The 16,007-nt window shown below is 33.2% G+C and overlaps 1 protein-coding gene across 1 annotated transcript; it reads left to right on the forward strand.

Moving 5' to 3' along the window:
• Positions 1-9,524: 9,524 nt before the first annotated feature.
• LOC114281520 (putative serine/threonine-protein kinase WNK9) lies at positions 9,525-14,566 on the forward strand. The gene is made up of 7 exons (XM_028224015.2): positions 9,525-9,917; positions 10,018-10,055; positions 10,792-11,019; positions 11,716-11,936; positions 12,284-12,441; positions 12,749-13,214; positions 13,297-14,566. Exons 1-7 carry the CDS (start codon positions 9,843-9,845, stop codon positions 14,250-14,252), a joined length of 2,142 nt encoding a protein of 713 aa, XP_028079816.2. The 5' UTR covers positions 9,525-9,842; the 3' UTR covers positions 14,253-14,566.
• The last annotated feature ends 1,441 nt before the right edge of the window (positions 14,567-16,007 follow it).

Below are 16,007 nucleotides of genomic sequence, written 5' to 3' on the forward strand. Positions count from 1 at the left end.
ATTGTGGAAATAAAATACATAATTTAATTAGTCTAAAATTGTGTTTTATTCATCCAAAAAATGTATTAATCCATTTGTAAATTTTATTATTTTGGATCAATCAAAAATTATATTTTAACCAGATTTCCTATACCATAATTTTGGAGCCGCTATAGAGTTGTGGGTGTTTTGTTTGCTAATGACACATGATTTTGGTGCTAAGGTGAGAAAAATATGTCAAATGCTTTTAAAAAAATGTTTTGTAAATTGGAAATCTCAACTTATTTTTTATGCCTCCGTTTGGGTAATGGGTTGACTTTTTGACTTTTTTGACTATTTTAGTCTGGGCTAAAAAGCTTGGTTTGGGAAGGACTTTTTGATTTTTTGGCTTTTTTTACTTTTTTTGTGAGAGAAGAGTGTAATGATTATGGGTTGGATGTGATGTTTTGTTTGTTATGACTAAAATAGCCTATTTTATTTTTTTGTGACTATTTTAACCCCAAAACCACTTACCAAACACCACCGTATATTTTTCAGCATTTCTATATTTTGTAAGTGTTTGGACAAATATAAGATCAAGTATGCCAATGGACAGTACAAAATGTGTATAGCAATTTGCAAGTACCTTTACTAAACAAATAGAGATATTCATTTATCTAACACCAAAATTTAATTAGTTAAAGCTATGTTTGGTTTAGATTTTTGGCTAAAAAAGTATAAAAAGACAAAATTGGCTACATAAGTCAATAAGATAAAATGTTACATCCAAATCATAATTATTACATTTTTTCTCTCAAAAAAGTCAAAAAAACCAAACCAAACGAGACAAAAGAAATTAGGTTAAAAAAATCTTAACACAAAAAAATCACCTAAAAAAATCAATATCAGACGAAGACTAAATGTCAATGACAATGTCACACAAGTACAATTAGGTACAATCTTGTACGTAGTTCTCAAATTGACTTGAGCCTGTGTTTGGCAAGTAGGTTTGCGGGCTTTTTTGGCTATTTTAGCCACAAAAAACAAAATAGGCTATTTTAGCCATAATAAACAAAACATCACATCCAACCCATAATCATTACATTCTTCTCTCACAAAAAAACTCAAAAAAGCCAAAAAGTCAAAAAGTCCTTCCCAAACCAAGCTTTTAAGCCCAGGCTAAAATAGCCAAAAAAGCCAAAAAGCCAACCCACTTCCCAAACGGAGGCTGAATCATTTTGCATGTTTGGATCTATTTGTGAAAACAATGAGAAAAATCAAATGAAATTGTTTAATTTCTTTGTTTGTTTTGGCTGAATTAGAAAATGAGGCCTATTTTGATAAGTTGGTTAAAAGTCAATTTTTTTATTTTTTAATTTTTTGGAGACACGTCACCTCTCTATTTTTATTTTTATTTTTTTTATAAATTTAAAAAAAAAACACCAAATAAAACCAAAACGCTAACTTTTAATCAATTTCTCAAAACAACCTAAGACCTAAATTAATAGTTATTTTCCATTTATTTGATTATCCCATAAAAATTAGTGGGAATGTTAGAAAGATTGGACAGGGAAATGTACTAGCAAAATAATGGGAGAGACAATTTTTACCCTACACCCTCACTTGTATTCTATTGATTTATATTTACTTTATCTATTTTTCATTTTTTCTAATAATTTTCCTAAAAAGAACATGTACAAATAATTTTATCCCTTTCATTAAAATTATAGTATTAATTATGGTCATGTTTGATTGTCAAATCAAGTTAAATGGTATTATTATGATTATGGTGAATTTAAGTAATGTGATTACCAAGAGCATCTCCAATGATAATAGGCATTTTACCTATCTAAACATTACTATAAAGTATATATTTTATTTTGCCTGTTAACTGTTTCATGTTTTTACTTCAACCATACTCTGTATTTTAACTATTTATCCAAATATTATTAACTTTATAGAATGTCATATCAGCAACAAAGATGGAGGGAAAAAATCCTAATGATTAAATACATTTTGCTTAGCCTTGAAGGCTAGCTACATGTAGCTAATGAATGTGAATTGAGCTAAAATGCCTAATCATATGCCTAGTGCATTGGAGTTGAAAAAAATGAGTCATACTAGGCATTTTGACTAACAAACATTATATACCTAGTGGGTTGGAGATGCTTAAATTAAAAATGTAAAATAATTTGTATTTATTTATTCATTTTACTGCATTCCATAGGTCTTTTAATTATAAATCTTATCTCGGTAAGTATGATTTTACCTTAATCTTTGCTTTTTGAAATTAGACGTAAGGTTTTGAGGGTCCCAATAGGTTGAAAAAAAAAATGCACAATTCCTTGCTATAATCCTGCACTTGAGGGCCCTAATTAGTTGGAAAAAAAAATCCACTACACTTGGAAGAAGTAGAAAAAATAAATAAACATAGCGATTGTGTTGTTAAAAAAAATAAAAATAAATAAATAAATAAATAATAATTTGATTTTTCGTCGTCATTTCTTTTAAAAAGACAATAAAAAGTAATTGGCGAAAAGCCTTCATAACTTTATTATTTTTAAATTAATGATCTAATCCAATAGGATTGGGTTGTAAATCTTACATTGTCTATGAAAATATTAATCCCACCCTTCAAGGGATTAGGATCCAACATACTATGATTTGGGTAATTACATTAATCTCTCTTGAGATATGGAAAAAAAATAAAATAAAGTAATTTCACAATTTTGATATAATTACATTGACATTTCTTCTAATAAAGTTAAAGTGACCAAAATTAATGTAAATAACGTGAAATCATAACGATGAATAAGAAAAAATATATGACCAACCAATTATTAATGAAAATGTATTAAGTATTATGTGAATTAAATATTAATAAAGCTTAATATAATTATATTAAAATTATAAAACTTGATGTATTTTCACCAAACTTCAAAGGAAATTCGACCTTGTTTGGGAAGGTGAATTTTTAATTAAAAAAAATTAAAAAATCATTAACGATTAGTAGAGGAGAGCCAATTAACATGCTAACCATGCTTGTGTCTGTTTTGATAAGAATTGGTAGTATGTGAACCAACAAGCTACCTATCTCTATTTTTCTTCACCAAATGCAGCGGAAGCTAAAGACTGTTTGGAAGCTATTTAGGATTCGATTGGAATGTGGGTTGATTTTTTGACTTTTTGATTATTTTAGTTTGAGACTAAAAAATCTGGTTTGAGATGAACTTTTTGAATTTTTTAACTTTTATGAGAGAGAAAATATAATAATTATGGATTGAATGTGATATTTTATTTTATTCAATTAAAAAACCTATTTTATTATTTTTGACTATAATAATCAAAAAAAAAAATTCCCAAAAAAGTTTATGCCAACGAGCTCTTAATGGGTTGCACAATTTTAATTTAATTTTATTATTTTAGGAAACTTCAGTCTGATTGAATGACCAACACAATTATAACGATTATTTAAATTCTATAGTAGATATTTTATTTCTTGGCTATTACAAAAGTAGATCACTCTGTAATTAGTCCAATTCTTGTAAATAATTTTAAAGTTTAATGATTAATTTTGATATGGGTAAGCCCATAAAGATTATACTCCACCATTTAGGGCCCAATATATAACTTAAATACTAAAGCCCAGCATGGCTGAAGCACCATGTAGCAACGAGAACCAATGACATCAAGACACATGACAAGAGACGGGCAAGTCATATAAGCGGACAAAAATTTGCAAAGTTATTGTCACTGCACATCGCCATTAATGAAACCCCTTACAGCATTTATTGCGATAACTCCTCTCCGTCGGGACAGAACGGCTTCACCATGAATAAGGTAAGCTAGAGCATAAACTTTCGGCCAAGGTGACAGGTCGGAAGGAATAACGAAATGATTACCAGAGGATATAAGCAGACGTCGAAGATGGGAAAAAGGTTAAGCTTTCTATCTCTAATTCATCTCTACATTCCACTTCTCTCTCTAACTTGCTCATCGAAGGGTTCGTTGGGGGACTCCCCGTTCCCCGTTGAACTCTTGTGCAGGTCTTCTGGGGGGCTTAGTCATTCGGACACAGGCTTGAGGAGCGTGGATCAGTCTGACTCGTTCCACCGGGAACAAATGGTATCATCAAATTTCTAGTTCTCATAAAAATAAATAAGTCTTCGTTTGTGATGTGAATTACTTTTTTAATTTTTTGACTTTTTAATCTTTTTAATTTGGAGCTAAAAAGTTTAGTTTGAGATAAATTTTTTGAAAAATAAATAAAATGATTATAATTTAAATATGATATTTATCTTATTAATTTTTTAACTTATTTTATTTTAATTTTTTTAGATACAGCAGTAAAAAAAAAAAAAAAAACACTTATGTCAAACCTAACCTAAATAAACTAATAATAGACAAACATAACTTAAAATATCTTTATTTTTGGAGGAGATCAATGCGATTTAGTCATAATAATAATAAATAAATAAATAAAGGTAGGTCGGCGGGTTTGTCGTGTCAATTAGTAAAAGGTATGACCGAAATTCAAAAAGAAGTTTTAAATTTTCTCATCCGTACCCAAGTTCCGTACTCCTTCCGTTACTTTTTGTTTTTTGTTTTTTTTTTTTAATTTTTAACCAAACCATGCAATTCCAAACACTGCTGGCTCCTTGACAGCTAATTTTTTTTTAAAAATATTTATCTTAAAGTTACTTACACCAAATTTTTATTAATTATTAATAAATATGACCTTATTCTTTTATTTATGAATTTATATATAAAGACCACGTAATTATAAAATTTGGGGAAAATTGGTCTAGGGTCCCTCTCCCACTTTTCGTAATGGAAGAGATCCACAAAATTATTTTTTGATGTCTAAGGTCCCTAAACATATATCAGAGAAATTTGCCTCTTTGTCTCTACTCTACTCTCTCTCTCTCTCTTCTCCTCCTCTCTACCCTCCTCTATGACCTCTTCCTCAACACCTTCTCCTCCGACTCCTCCCTCCGCGCCGTCCGGATCTGCGACCCGGCCTGCCTTTCCTTCTCCAGCGATTGAGTCCGATCAGTCCTTGACTGTGTAAACCACGCATGCATCAACCCAACAGACCCCATGCCCCAGCAGTCACCACTCCGAATCTCCGGCAGCAGCACCTACAAGTGAAGAGATGAAATACCAGAGCTGGCCACTCTTTCATCAGATGAGCCGAGGCCAGAGTATGAACTCGCAACAGAACAAAGAAACAATCCATTACAACCACGTTCAAGCCATGTCCTTGTTTATTTAACTTCAACGCAATAAGTGCTGGAAATGTAAAGCCCAGTGAGACTGCAGTAATTATGAAGAAACCCAGAGAAATTTCACTAGGAGAGCTTGGAGAAGATGGGTTCGAACCCCGAAGTCCTCTTGGTGTGGTTTTGCATTGGAGCTTGGGGCCAGCTTTTAATGTATATATATATATATATATATATGTTGCTATTGTTGTTTATTCACTCAATGGAGTGAATTGTTGATAACTTTTATCTTGCTTTTGAATCTAACTTGACAATAATCCCAGTCATAAACAAAATTGACCAACCAACTGCTGATCCAGATCATGTTAAAGCTAAGCTAAAACTAGAGAATTTCTCTGGACCAACCTAGAGAAATTTCAGTTCAAACCAGAGAATTTCTCTGGACCAACCCAGAGAAATTTCAGTTCAAAGCAGAGAAATTTCAGTTCTAACTTGTGATGCAACTTTAATATTGATTAAGGTTACCTTTTTACTTATTACTAATTAGCTTTGTCCAACAAACTTCACAGGATGATGAAGATGAATTGACTATAAAAGTTATAGAGCAAATGATTGGACAAACATTTGTCTTCCAAATAAAATTGACAGAATCCAATATCCAAAAGCCAAACTCATAATTCACTGTAGCAAAAGTTTTCACAATTAATTATGCGCTTGAGTGTAAATATCATCTCGACATCATTGAAAAGGTAAAGCTTACATTAATCTTACACTTTGTGTTAGAATGCTACCAATTAAATCTACTTTCCGCTTCAAAGGTAATACTTTATCTATCTAATTAACAAGCTTAAAACTTCTGAATTCATGTTTACATTGTTACTAACACTTACTTCTCTACAGATAAGGACAGAAAATCCTCAACTTGAAGAATCAATGGGGAAAAACCAGCTTAGATTGTAAAGCACATTGATGTTGGAATGCAGCCCCATGGCTCTAGCTATCTTGTAGACCATCTCAGGTGTAGTATATAGCAAGGAAGTGAGTTGAGGTAGGGAAATTCTTATGTTAAAAAAAAAAGGGGCAGAGAAATTTACAGTGGGAAGTTTAGGCAAGTCCAGAGAAATTTTCAAAATTTCTCTGGAAAGTCCAGAGAAATTCTTCCCAGAATTTCTCTGTACCAATTTTCTCTGAGTTGAATTTTCTCTGGACTAATTTTCTTTGAGTTGAATTTTCTCTGGACCAATTTTCTCTGGATTGATGTTGAGGGACCTTAGACATCATGAAAATATTTGATGTCCTTTATACTATAAAATCATAATATCAGGGACCCTAAAAAAAATACCCCTAAAATTTGTGTAAATATCTCTTTTAAAAATTGATACATTTTTATAATTAAAATATCAAAATATAGGAATTTTAAATGAATAGTGTAAATTGACTTTTGTCAATTGTTACGTGGATCTTAATACTCCCTTCGTCCCAAAATATTAGTTCCTTATTTTATTTTTTATTGTCCCAAAATATTAGTTCCTCTTAAAAAATCAAGTACAAAAATAATATAAATTTCTTATTTTGCCCTTCTTTTAAATTAATAAACAATATAAAAAGTACAATTATGACATTGATATTCGCAAAAAATGTACTATCAAAAGGATAATTTTGAAAAATCAACTTTTTTCGAATGTAATAATTGTACTACTAAAAAAAGTTAGATTTTCTAAAAGGGACCATTATTTTGGGACAGAGAGAGTACAATTAACTTTAAAAAAAAAAAGCACAAAAGTCAAGTGAGAAATTTCTGAATTTTTTCTTTCTTTTTATCACATTATTGCTATATTTTTAAGTATTTAATTTACAAAATTGATATGACCCTTTACAAATTAATTGTTACTATCATTGATGTCTTGTTTGAAAACAAATCGAAAGTAAATAAGTTTATTTGAATGTCTTTCTTTAAAAAAGTAAATTTTTTTAATAAATTTATGAAAAAATTATCTTACTCTCAATATTTTGGGGTGGTTTGGAATGATTTAAATAAATGTATTTTTTAACTTTTTATGAAATATGAGTTGTGTTTGAAGTGATGTGTTAGAGAAGTGATGTGATTTAAATAAGATAATGTGATTTAAATAGGATAGTGACTTTTTGATCTTTTTGGGCTATTTTGGGAACTTGGCTAAAAGTCACTTTTTTTGGTTAGTAGCAAAAGCCAAAAGTTGGCTTTTTTGACTTTTTTTTCATTTGGCAAGTTGGTTTTTAGCCAACGGTGAAATTACAATTTTACCCCTCATGGGTCACAATGTGTTACATAGGTTCAGTTGTAAATATTTTAAATAAATGGGGGTAGTTTAGTCATTTTATTATGATTTGACATCATAAACAAATATTAATCAAAAAAGTCAAAAGTCACTTTTTACCAACTTCCCAAATTATTTGTCTAAAAAAGCCAAAAACTTGGTTAAAAGCTAAAAAGTCACTTTTTACCATCTTCCCAAAACTACCCTTTAAATCATGTCAAACAAGACCTTTAAAAAATTCAATATGTGGTTAAAAATGTATTTAATACTGTAAGGATATTATGATGATTTTTATTAAGAGACAAATTTATAAAGACCTAAAAAGGTTTTTTTATTTTTATTTTATTCAATTACCTAATGTATCCACTTTTTGCCATTCATGTCATATTTTAGCTTTGGCAGCTTAAACAGCAGATCTTAGATTCGGGAAAGAAATAAAAAAAAAAAAAAAAATTATTAAAAAATAATTGTTCATTTTAAATATTAAGACTTTACTATTGTAATTTGTTATAAAAAAAAAAAAGAGTTTATAAATCATTTCCCCCTCTCTAAAATGTGGCAGCACGTTTGGTCAATCGTTCGGCGATGGACGGCCTCTCACAGACCAAAGGGGCCGAGCTTCAACTCCGGCCTTGAAGCCTTTTTCAGGCCAAGCACTCGTCTAGGATATGATATGGGCTTGAGTTAGGCTACATGCATTCAAGCAAAACGGTGTTCTTGTTTATGATGAGTGTACGGGGAGGAAATAATTCTCCTCGTATAATCCTGTTGACCAAGTCCACGCTCCTCCGTACGACGTCGCTTTATCACCTGAAAACACAAACGTGAGCTAGCCGGCGGGTGTGTGCCGGAAACCTCTCCGATGCCTAAGTCAGAAAACTTGACAAATAGACAAAGTTTTATACTCTCAGAAAGAATTGTGTTCAATTACCTCCTCCAAGGTGATGTTTATGGGCTTTTATAAGTTTCCCGTGACACAATCCTGGTAGGACTTGTATTTCTCCATGCAGAGTCCTCCTAGGATTCATACTCCAAAGGATAATGCTTATCCTTTTACACCCTCCTCCACTGCTTAAACCAAGTGGGATGGTTTTCTCCATGGCCGAACTTCCATGTGACCGAAGTAAAATTGGCTATGCCAAGCCACAAAGGGCCGAACTGTCCTTAGCTCGGTCTTCTCTTCTAACTCCTTATCTCAGCTGCCCCTGTTCAACCTTGGTGTGTTTAGATCAAACTTCCAAGTAGCAAGTTCTGACCGACCTAACCATAGTATGTCACGACCGGACTAAATGCAAGGTCGGACTTACTTTAAACTGCCACCGGACTAATTCTGAAACCGACCTACCCAGAACATACTGCGACCGGACTAACTCTGAGACCGGCCTACCCAGAACATACTGCGACCGGACTAACTCTGAGACCGGCCTAACTCCAAGTTGCCTCCGGACCGGAGTAGCTTTACTCTTCCTTGGGCCAAAGCAACTATCCCTTCTTGAGCCGGAGTAACTATACTTCTCCTGGGTTGGAGTAACATTGCAGCCTTTTTACTTAGTCCTTCGCGTTCTGGGCCACAAAGCCCAACTCGCAGCTCGGCCCAATTTTTTCCAAAAATTACCCTCTCAATGAGCAAACTCATGAAGTGAGTGGTTGAATTAAAGTGTGGGTTTGGCAACAAGTGAAATAAGTTGTTTATTTATTCTTTTATACATTTTTTTTTATAACAAGTTAAAAAATTAAAAAATAAATTATATCTAAACCACAATATTTGAAAATGAGATTGAATCGCTCATTTAATCTAATATCAAATTTGACACAATAATTGTCTTTTTTCGCCAGTTGATGTTGATAATTATAGTTAAATTAAGAGTTTGTTTAAAAATTAACTATTTTAATTAATTTTTTTACTTTTTTGTACTAACGTGACCACTTAAGTCATAACAAATTATTCTTTTAAATAAAAATTAAACACATACTTAATATTAATTTTTAATTATTAAATTATATTTTGAGATTCAGATATTTATTTTGCATGATGATTTGAGAATATATCAAAAACAAGAGAATTTAAAGACACGAGATCCTTGCCGGTGGCCTAACCCCCCTAAACCCCCCCCCCCCTCTCTCTCTCTCTCTCTCTCTCTCTGCATAATTGCTGATTTTTCACTCTATCTCTCTTTCCACTCTCTAAAAAAAATTTGAAGTACATAATTTTGTGATGGAAGGAGACAGGGATTGATCGTCTCTCTCATGATCTCTTTCTGCTTGGTGTTAGAACCAAAGAAAGAAGAAAAACCAGTAAAGGGCAAAGACAAAACAACCAAACCCATATAACAAACAGCAAAATAAAATAAATATTGTAGAGCAAATGAATGGTCTTACACATCTTGAATCAGATTACTCAGAGTTTGTTGAAATTGATCCCACTGGAAGATATGGCAGAGTATACTTCTCTCTCTCTCTCTCTCTCTCTCTCTCTCTTGTTTTCTGCTTGGAGTTTTGAGTTTGATGTTTTGGTTCCATTTTTGTTGTTGTTGTTGCAGTACAATGAAATCCTTGGCAAAGGAGCCTCAAAGACAGTGTATGTAAATTGAAACTCACGTTCATTTATTTTACAGCATACCCAATTTAGATTTCTTCCAAATTTGAGGTTTTTTTTTTTTTTTGGGGGTATTCAATGTTGTTTTCTTTCAATGGGTATATTTGATAGATTTGTCAAATGCGCATTGCGGATTTAACTCGGTGTTTCTTGGCTTTTTTAGATTTGTTGAACACCCATTTCAGATTTCTTCCAAATTTTATTTATTTTGAGTCTTTTCTGCAAATGGTATAGTTGATAGATTTGTCGAATGCCCGTTTCAGATTTAACTTGATGTTTCTTGGGTCTTTTAGATTTGTTGAATATCCATTTTAGATTCCTTCTAAATTTGAGGAGGTTTTTTGTCCAATGTTATTTTCTGCAAGTAGGTATATTTGATAGATTTGTCAAATACCCATTTCAGATTTCTTCGGAACTTTTGATGTTTTTTTTTTTTGTTTCTTTTAGTCTGCGTTTGGATCAAAAATTTTGGTAGGGATTTGTGAAGGAAAAGGAAAAAAGAAGGGGAAAGTGAATGAAATAGAACCTAGTTTCTTTCACTTTTTCCTTTTTTGTTTTTTTTTGGTGCTCCATAAATTCCCAGTCAATTGGTTAATCCAAACACAGCCTTTGATTTGTTGAAAAGAAATTTGAAAATTTGGGATCTTTAGAGGCATTTGTGCGACTGAGTGGTGTGCTAGATTTGCCATCCTGATTTTGTGTTGATTGATTGATGCAGTTACAGAGCATTTGATGAGTATGATGGGATTGAAGTTGCTTGGAACCAAGTCAAGCTCTATGATTTCCTTCAAAGCCCTGAAGATCTTGAGAGGCTTTACTGTGAAATCCATTTGCTGAAAACATTGAAGCACCACCACATTATGAAGTTCTACACTTCTTGGGTTGATACTGCAAATAGGAACATCAATTTTGTGACTGAGATGTTCAGTTCTGGGACTCTAAAACAGTATGTACCATGAAATTTCATGATTTCTGGTTCTCTTCTTTGTGTTTCCTAATAAAATGGGTATTTGAGATTTGGCAAATTTTAACGAGTGCCCTTGGGGCATTGTTTAATATCAAGATTGATATGAAAAGTGTTTTGAAATTTTGCGACAAATGAGTCTATGAATACATAAATCGATCACAAAACCATGCTGAATGTTTATGGATGGATAAGATTCTTTAGAAGTAGGTCCCACCAACAAAAATTGTAAAATCTTGTTCATTTATGTGAATCTATGATTGATTTTTGTGTTTGTATCTGAACTGTAACAGAACTGTTTCATAAATTCTGGATCTTTTTTTTATATTATTTCTCTGTTGATTCTATGAAATGGGTATTTGAGATTTAGCCCTGTTTGGAGTTTTTATTTTCTGTTTTCATTTTTGAATAACAAGCTTGTTTGGCGAGTTGTTTCAGAAAACTGTATTTGGAATATCTTTTGAAAACAACCCTCTTTTCGAAATTTTGAGTACTTTTTTGCACAAAAATGAATACAGCATAAAGACGATGGATGTTTTCGAATTTTTCATTGTTTTGTTCTGAAAAAAGGAAAAGCAAACACACACTAAAAGGAAGAACAAAACACAACCAAATTAATCTGGTTTCTTTTCCTTCTCTCTCTCTCTCTCTTTTTGTGCGCGCGCGCGTGTGTGATAGGTACAGGCAAAAGCACAAGAAAGTGAACATTAGAGCAGTGAAGCATTGGTGCATACAGATCTTGACAGGGCTTCACTATCTCCATAGCCATGACCCCCCAGTCATCCACAGAGATCTCAAGTGTGACAACATCTTTGTCAACGGCAACCAAGGGGAAGTGAAAATAGGCGATCTCGGCCTCGCTGCGATTCTTCAAAAATCCCATGCTGCCCACTGTGTTGGTATGTTCATTAGAACTGAAAATTTGTCGGGGTATTATCTCCTTGTTTGGCTGTAACTCACGTTCATCATTTTCGATTTTCATGCTTCCAGAAATGAAAACGGCGAAAGTTTCAAAACACTCATAGTTATTGTTTTTATTTTTGCATTTCATAAATTTGAAAGCTACCTTTCGATAAGTGGGTTGTTTTTATATTTTCTTTTCCCAAGATAGTTTTTTGAGAGCACTTTGTCCTGAAAAATGAAAACAGAAAACAGAACGCAACCAAACAGAGGAATGAGTAAGTAGATTAACACAATTGATTGAAAATCATTGAGTTATGTTTTATCTATTTGTGGGGTTAACTAGGGACACCTGAGTTCATGGCTCCAGAAGTATATGCAGAGGAATATAATGAATTGGTTGACATTTATTCTTTTGGAATGTGCTTATTGGAAATGGTCACCTTTGAATATCCATACAGTGAATGCACTCATCCTGCCCAAATCTACAAGAAAGTCAGCTCTGTAAGTACTCTCTCTCCCAGTCAGGGATCCTCTATCCGCAAATCCCTGTCCCCAATGCACTCTCAACCGTCTTGAAACATTAAAATCTCAAGACAACGGTGCGACTGAAAGTGCATTGGGACAGATCATAAACCCTTGTCTCCAATGTACTCACAGTCGTCTCAAAATATGAGAATCTTGAGACGACTGTGCAACTGAAAAAGTACATTGGGACAAATGGACAGAGATCTTGGGGAGAGGATTCCGTGCCCCCCCCCTCTCTCTCTCTCTCTCTCTCTCTCTCAATTGACATGTTTTATTGCTTTAGGGGAAAAAACCAGATGCATTGTACAAAGTGAAGGATCCAGAGATACGACAATTTGTTGAAAAATGTTTGGCTACTGTGTCACTGAGGCTCACCGCGAGGGAGCTTCTTGATGACCCTTTTCTCCAGACTGATTATTGTGAATCTGATTTAAGACCAATAGATTACCAGAGAGAAATGGATGACATGGACCCTTTCTTAAGGCAGCTGCCTCGTCTCGAGCTTGATTATGAAGGAAAAACGTATAGCAACGGCTCCTATAATGGCTATACAAATGGCACTGTTGCCTTTGAAGCCCAGAATGGATGGGAATACCATTCAAATGAGATCAAACAAAGTGGAATTGAACTTTCCGAGTACAATGATGATGAACACGATGATCATTCTGGCAATGTTGACATAACCATCAAGGGGAAGAGGAGAGAAGACGACAGCATCTTTCTAACACTCAAAATTTCAGACAAAGAAGGTTAGAAAATTTGTAAAAACATCAAGTTTTGTTTCATTTTCGTGATTGTTAGCCGAGCATTACACAATTTCTCTCTTTGCAGGACATATCCGAAACATCCACTTCCTCTTCGACATTGAAACAGACACAGCATTAAGTGTTGCAACTGAAATGGCTGCGGAGCTGGACATAACTGATCAAGATGTGACTAAAATAGCTGATATGATGGATGGGGAGATCACTTCATTAGTACCCGAGTGGAATCCTGGGATAGGAATCAAAGAAACGCCCCGCTTTGCCAATTCAAGCTTCTGCCACAATTGTGCCTCCAACTGTACCTCTACGCATTCTGTCATGAACTTTCCACAATGTTCTGGGAATGGATGTGCATCTATGCATGGCCGGTTTGAAGAGATCACGTATCAAGTTGATGGACATGGGCATTTTGCTTCTTCACAAAGCGTAAATAATCCAAGGTTGTCAAGCCAGGCCAACGGTTTCCATTCTATGGAAATTTGGGATCACCGCGAAAGCCTTGAGTGTAGCTCACTAGGCTCCAGAGAGAGCCACTCTGACGAAGAACACAAAAAAATGGATCTAGTAAAAAGTAAGAGAGGGGGAGAAATAAAGCACGACATTGCATCTTTATCAGGCTCCCATTATTCCACCGCGATTCCTTCACCATGTCGTGATCTTTCAGATGATTATGAGCTTGAAATTCAGCAAGAACTGAGATGGCTTAGAGCAAAGTACCAGATAGAACTGAGAAAACTAAAAGATCAACAGTTAGGACTTGTATCACAATCTCCAAGACTTCATTCAAATTCATCGCATTCAGTGTTGAACCCGTTACAAGGTGAGATTATTGTGAAATCTCGGGCCAATGAGAGAGATTGTGCCATTTCAGAAGCCCAAGGGGCCCGAAAATGGGAGGCTGGCAATGGAGGCTCTCCAAATGCAGAGAATATGGTTACTGCCAAGAGCTTCTGCATAGGGTCATTGCTTCCAAACACTATTCATAGGACAACATCCCTACCAGTTGATGCTGTTGACATGTAAAACCCCCCAAAAAAAAGTATTCGAGAATTTTATTCAGAAAAACAGTGTGCTTTGAATTCTTGCTAAACGTGGTTTCCATTCTGCAAGAATTGAATTTGATTTTTCTATTTAAAATTACGGATACTTTTTTTTGGATAATTAGAATTATTGAAGAAGAAAATGGTGTGCATATGGAGAAGTGACCAGATGCGTTAGTTCTGGTTCATAATTCGGTCCGAACAACATTACTTTCAAAGGATAATGATGTGCACACCAAGAATTTATCCACGAAACCAATCACGTGGTGAGTTATGATTGCTTTATCGGTTTGATTAGATGGTTTTGGTTCATAATTGGGTTTTGAACAACAAAGAAAAATGACGTGCACACTGAGAATTTATCATGAAACCGATCACATGGCGAGTTAAGATTGATTTTAGGTTTGTGGACCCTATGAGATGACGAATCAGTGATGGCCAACTAGATGAGTCAGTTTTTCAAACATTTTTTTTTTTTTTTTTTAACAAATTCAACACGCCCATCATAGATTTGGGGTCTGCTATGAGGTATTTCCTTCCGGAAAATGAATTGTGGCCTAAAAACAGTGGTCCTAATGGCCCTAATTTCCTTTTCTGGATAAGTTTGTTTTTTTTTTCTTTTTTTTGTTTGCTTTGTTTTTTTTTTTTTTTTGTTGCCTTATATGGAAATTTAGGGGCATTCGGGCCCCTAAATTTCGAGCTACCAACCAAAACCGTTTCCTTCTTGTAGATTTCATTACCCTCCAAAATAAAGCATTTAAAGACAAGAGGGTTTACTATTTTAAGGATTTTATTCAAATGCTTCTGATAAAATTTTACACATCTTACACGTTTGACTCCTGTGAAAATTTGGAAAATATTTTAGATATTTAATAACTGCTGCCTAAAATTAAATAAATAAATAAATTATACCAATTGCATCATGTAATAATTATACTTAATATTTAATCGAGTTAAGGGGTTAATGAGATATCCCTTTTGAATAATTGATATGCTTTTTATGTTTTTCGCTTTAACATGTTATGGTCACTTTTTAATGTGATGACCATGATGATTGTGAAGTTTGCTTTTTCTTTTTCCTTTTTGTTGATTGATTACATAATGTTTTTGGACCGTAAGTGCACAAGTGATGGTGATTTGCACTCAAACTCAAGACATTTTTTTGGAAAATTTAAGGGTTGTTTTGAATAATTTAAATAAATATGTTTTTTAATTTTTTATAAAAATTTATATAGAAAAGTAGAAATGTAATATAATTGAAATAAGTGTATTTATTTAAATAAGTATATTTATTTTTATGTCAAATAATGCCTTAGAATCGTCACATCAACTTTGTTTTTATTAAATTATAATCCATCAAATTAATAAAAATAGTGTAAAGATATATTTTGGGAAATTTATTTCATGATTTATTTTTATTAAGCCATTTTTTGTTTAAATTAATTAGGGTAAATTATAATACCTCCCTTGAGGTTTCTGACAAATACAGAAACCTGTGGTTTTAATAATTACAGAAACTTCTTCTGCTTTACCTGACAATGTCAAGATTCTCCCAAACTGTCAATTTTGCACAAACGACTTTACTTTCCTATACAAAATGACCATATTATCCTTTTATTTAAGCGCGAAAAGATGAAAATACCTTTTGATTGTTAACCATCTCTCCACCATATTCAACTTTTTTTTTTCTTTTTTTTTTTTAATTTGTTTTTTTGTTTTTGTTCTCTCGTTAGATTAA

Source organism: Camellia sinensis, chromosome 5 (assembly GCF_055761805.1).
Source record: "Camellia sinensis isolate YWXY chromosome 5, ASM5576180v1, whole genome shotgun sequence".
Lineage (NCBI taxonomy): Eukaryota > Viridiplantae > Streptophyta > Magnoliopsida > Ericales > Theaceae > Camellia > Camellia sinensis.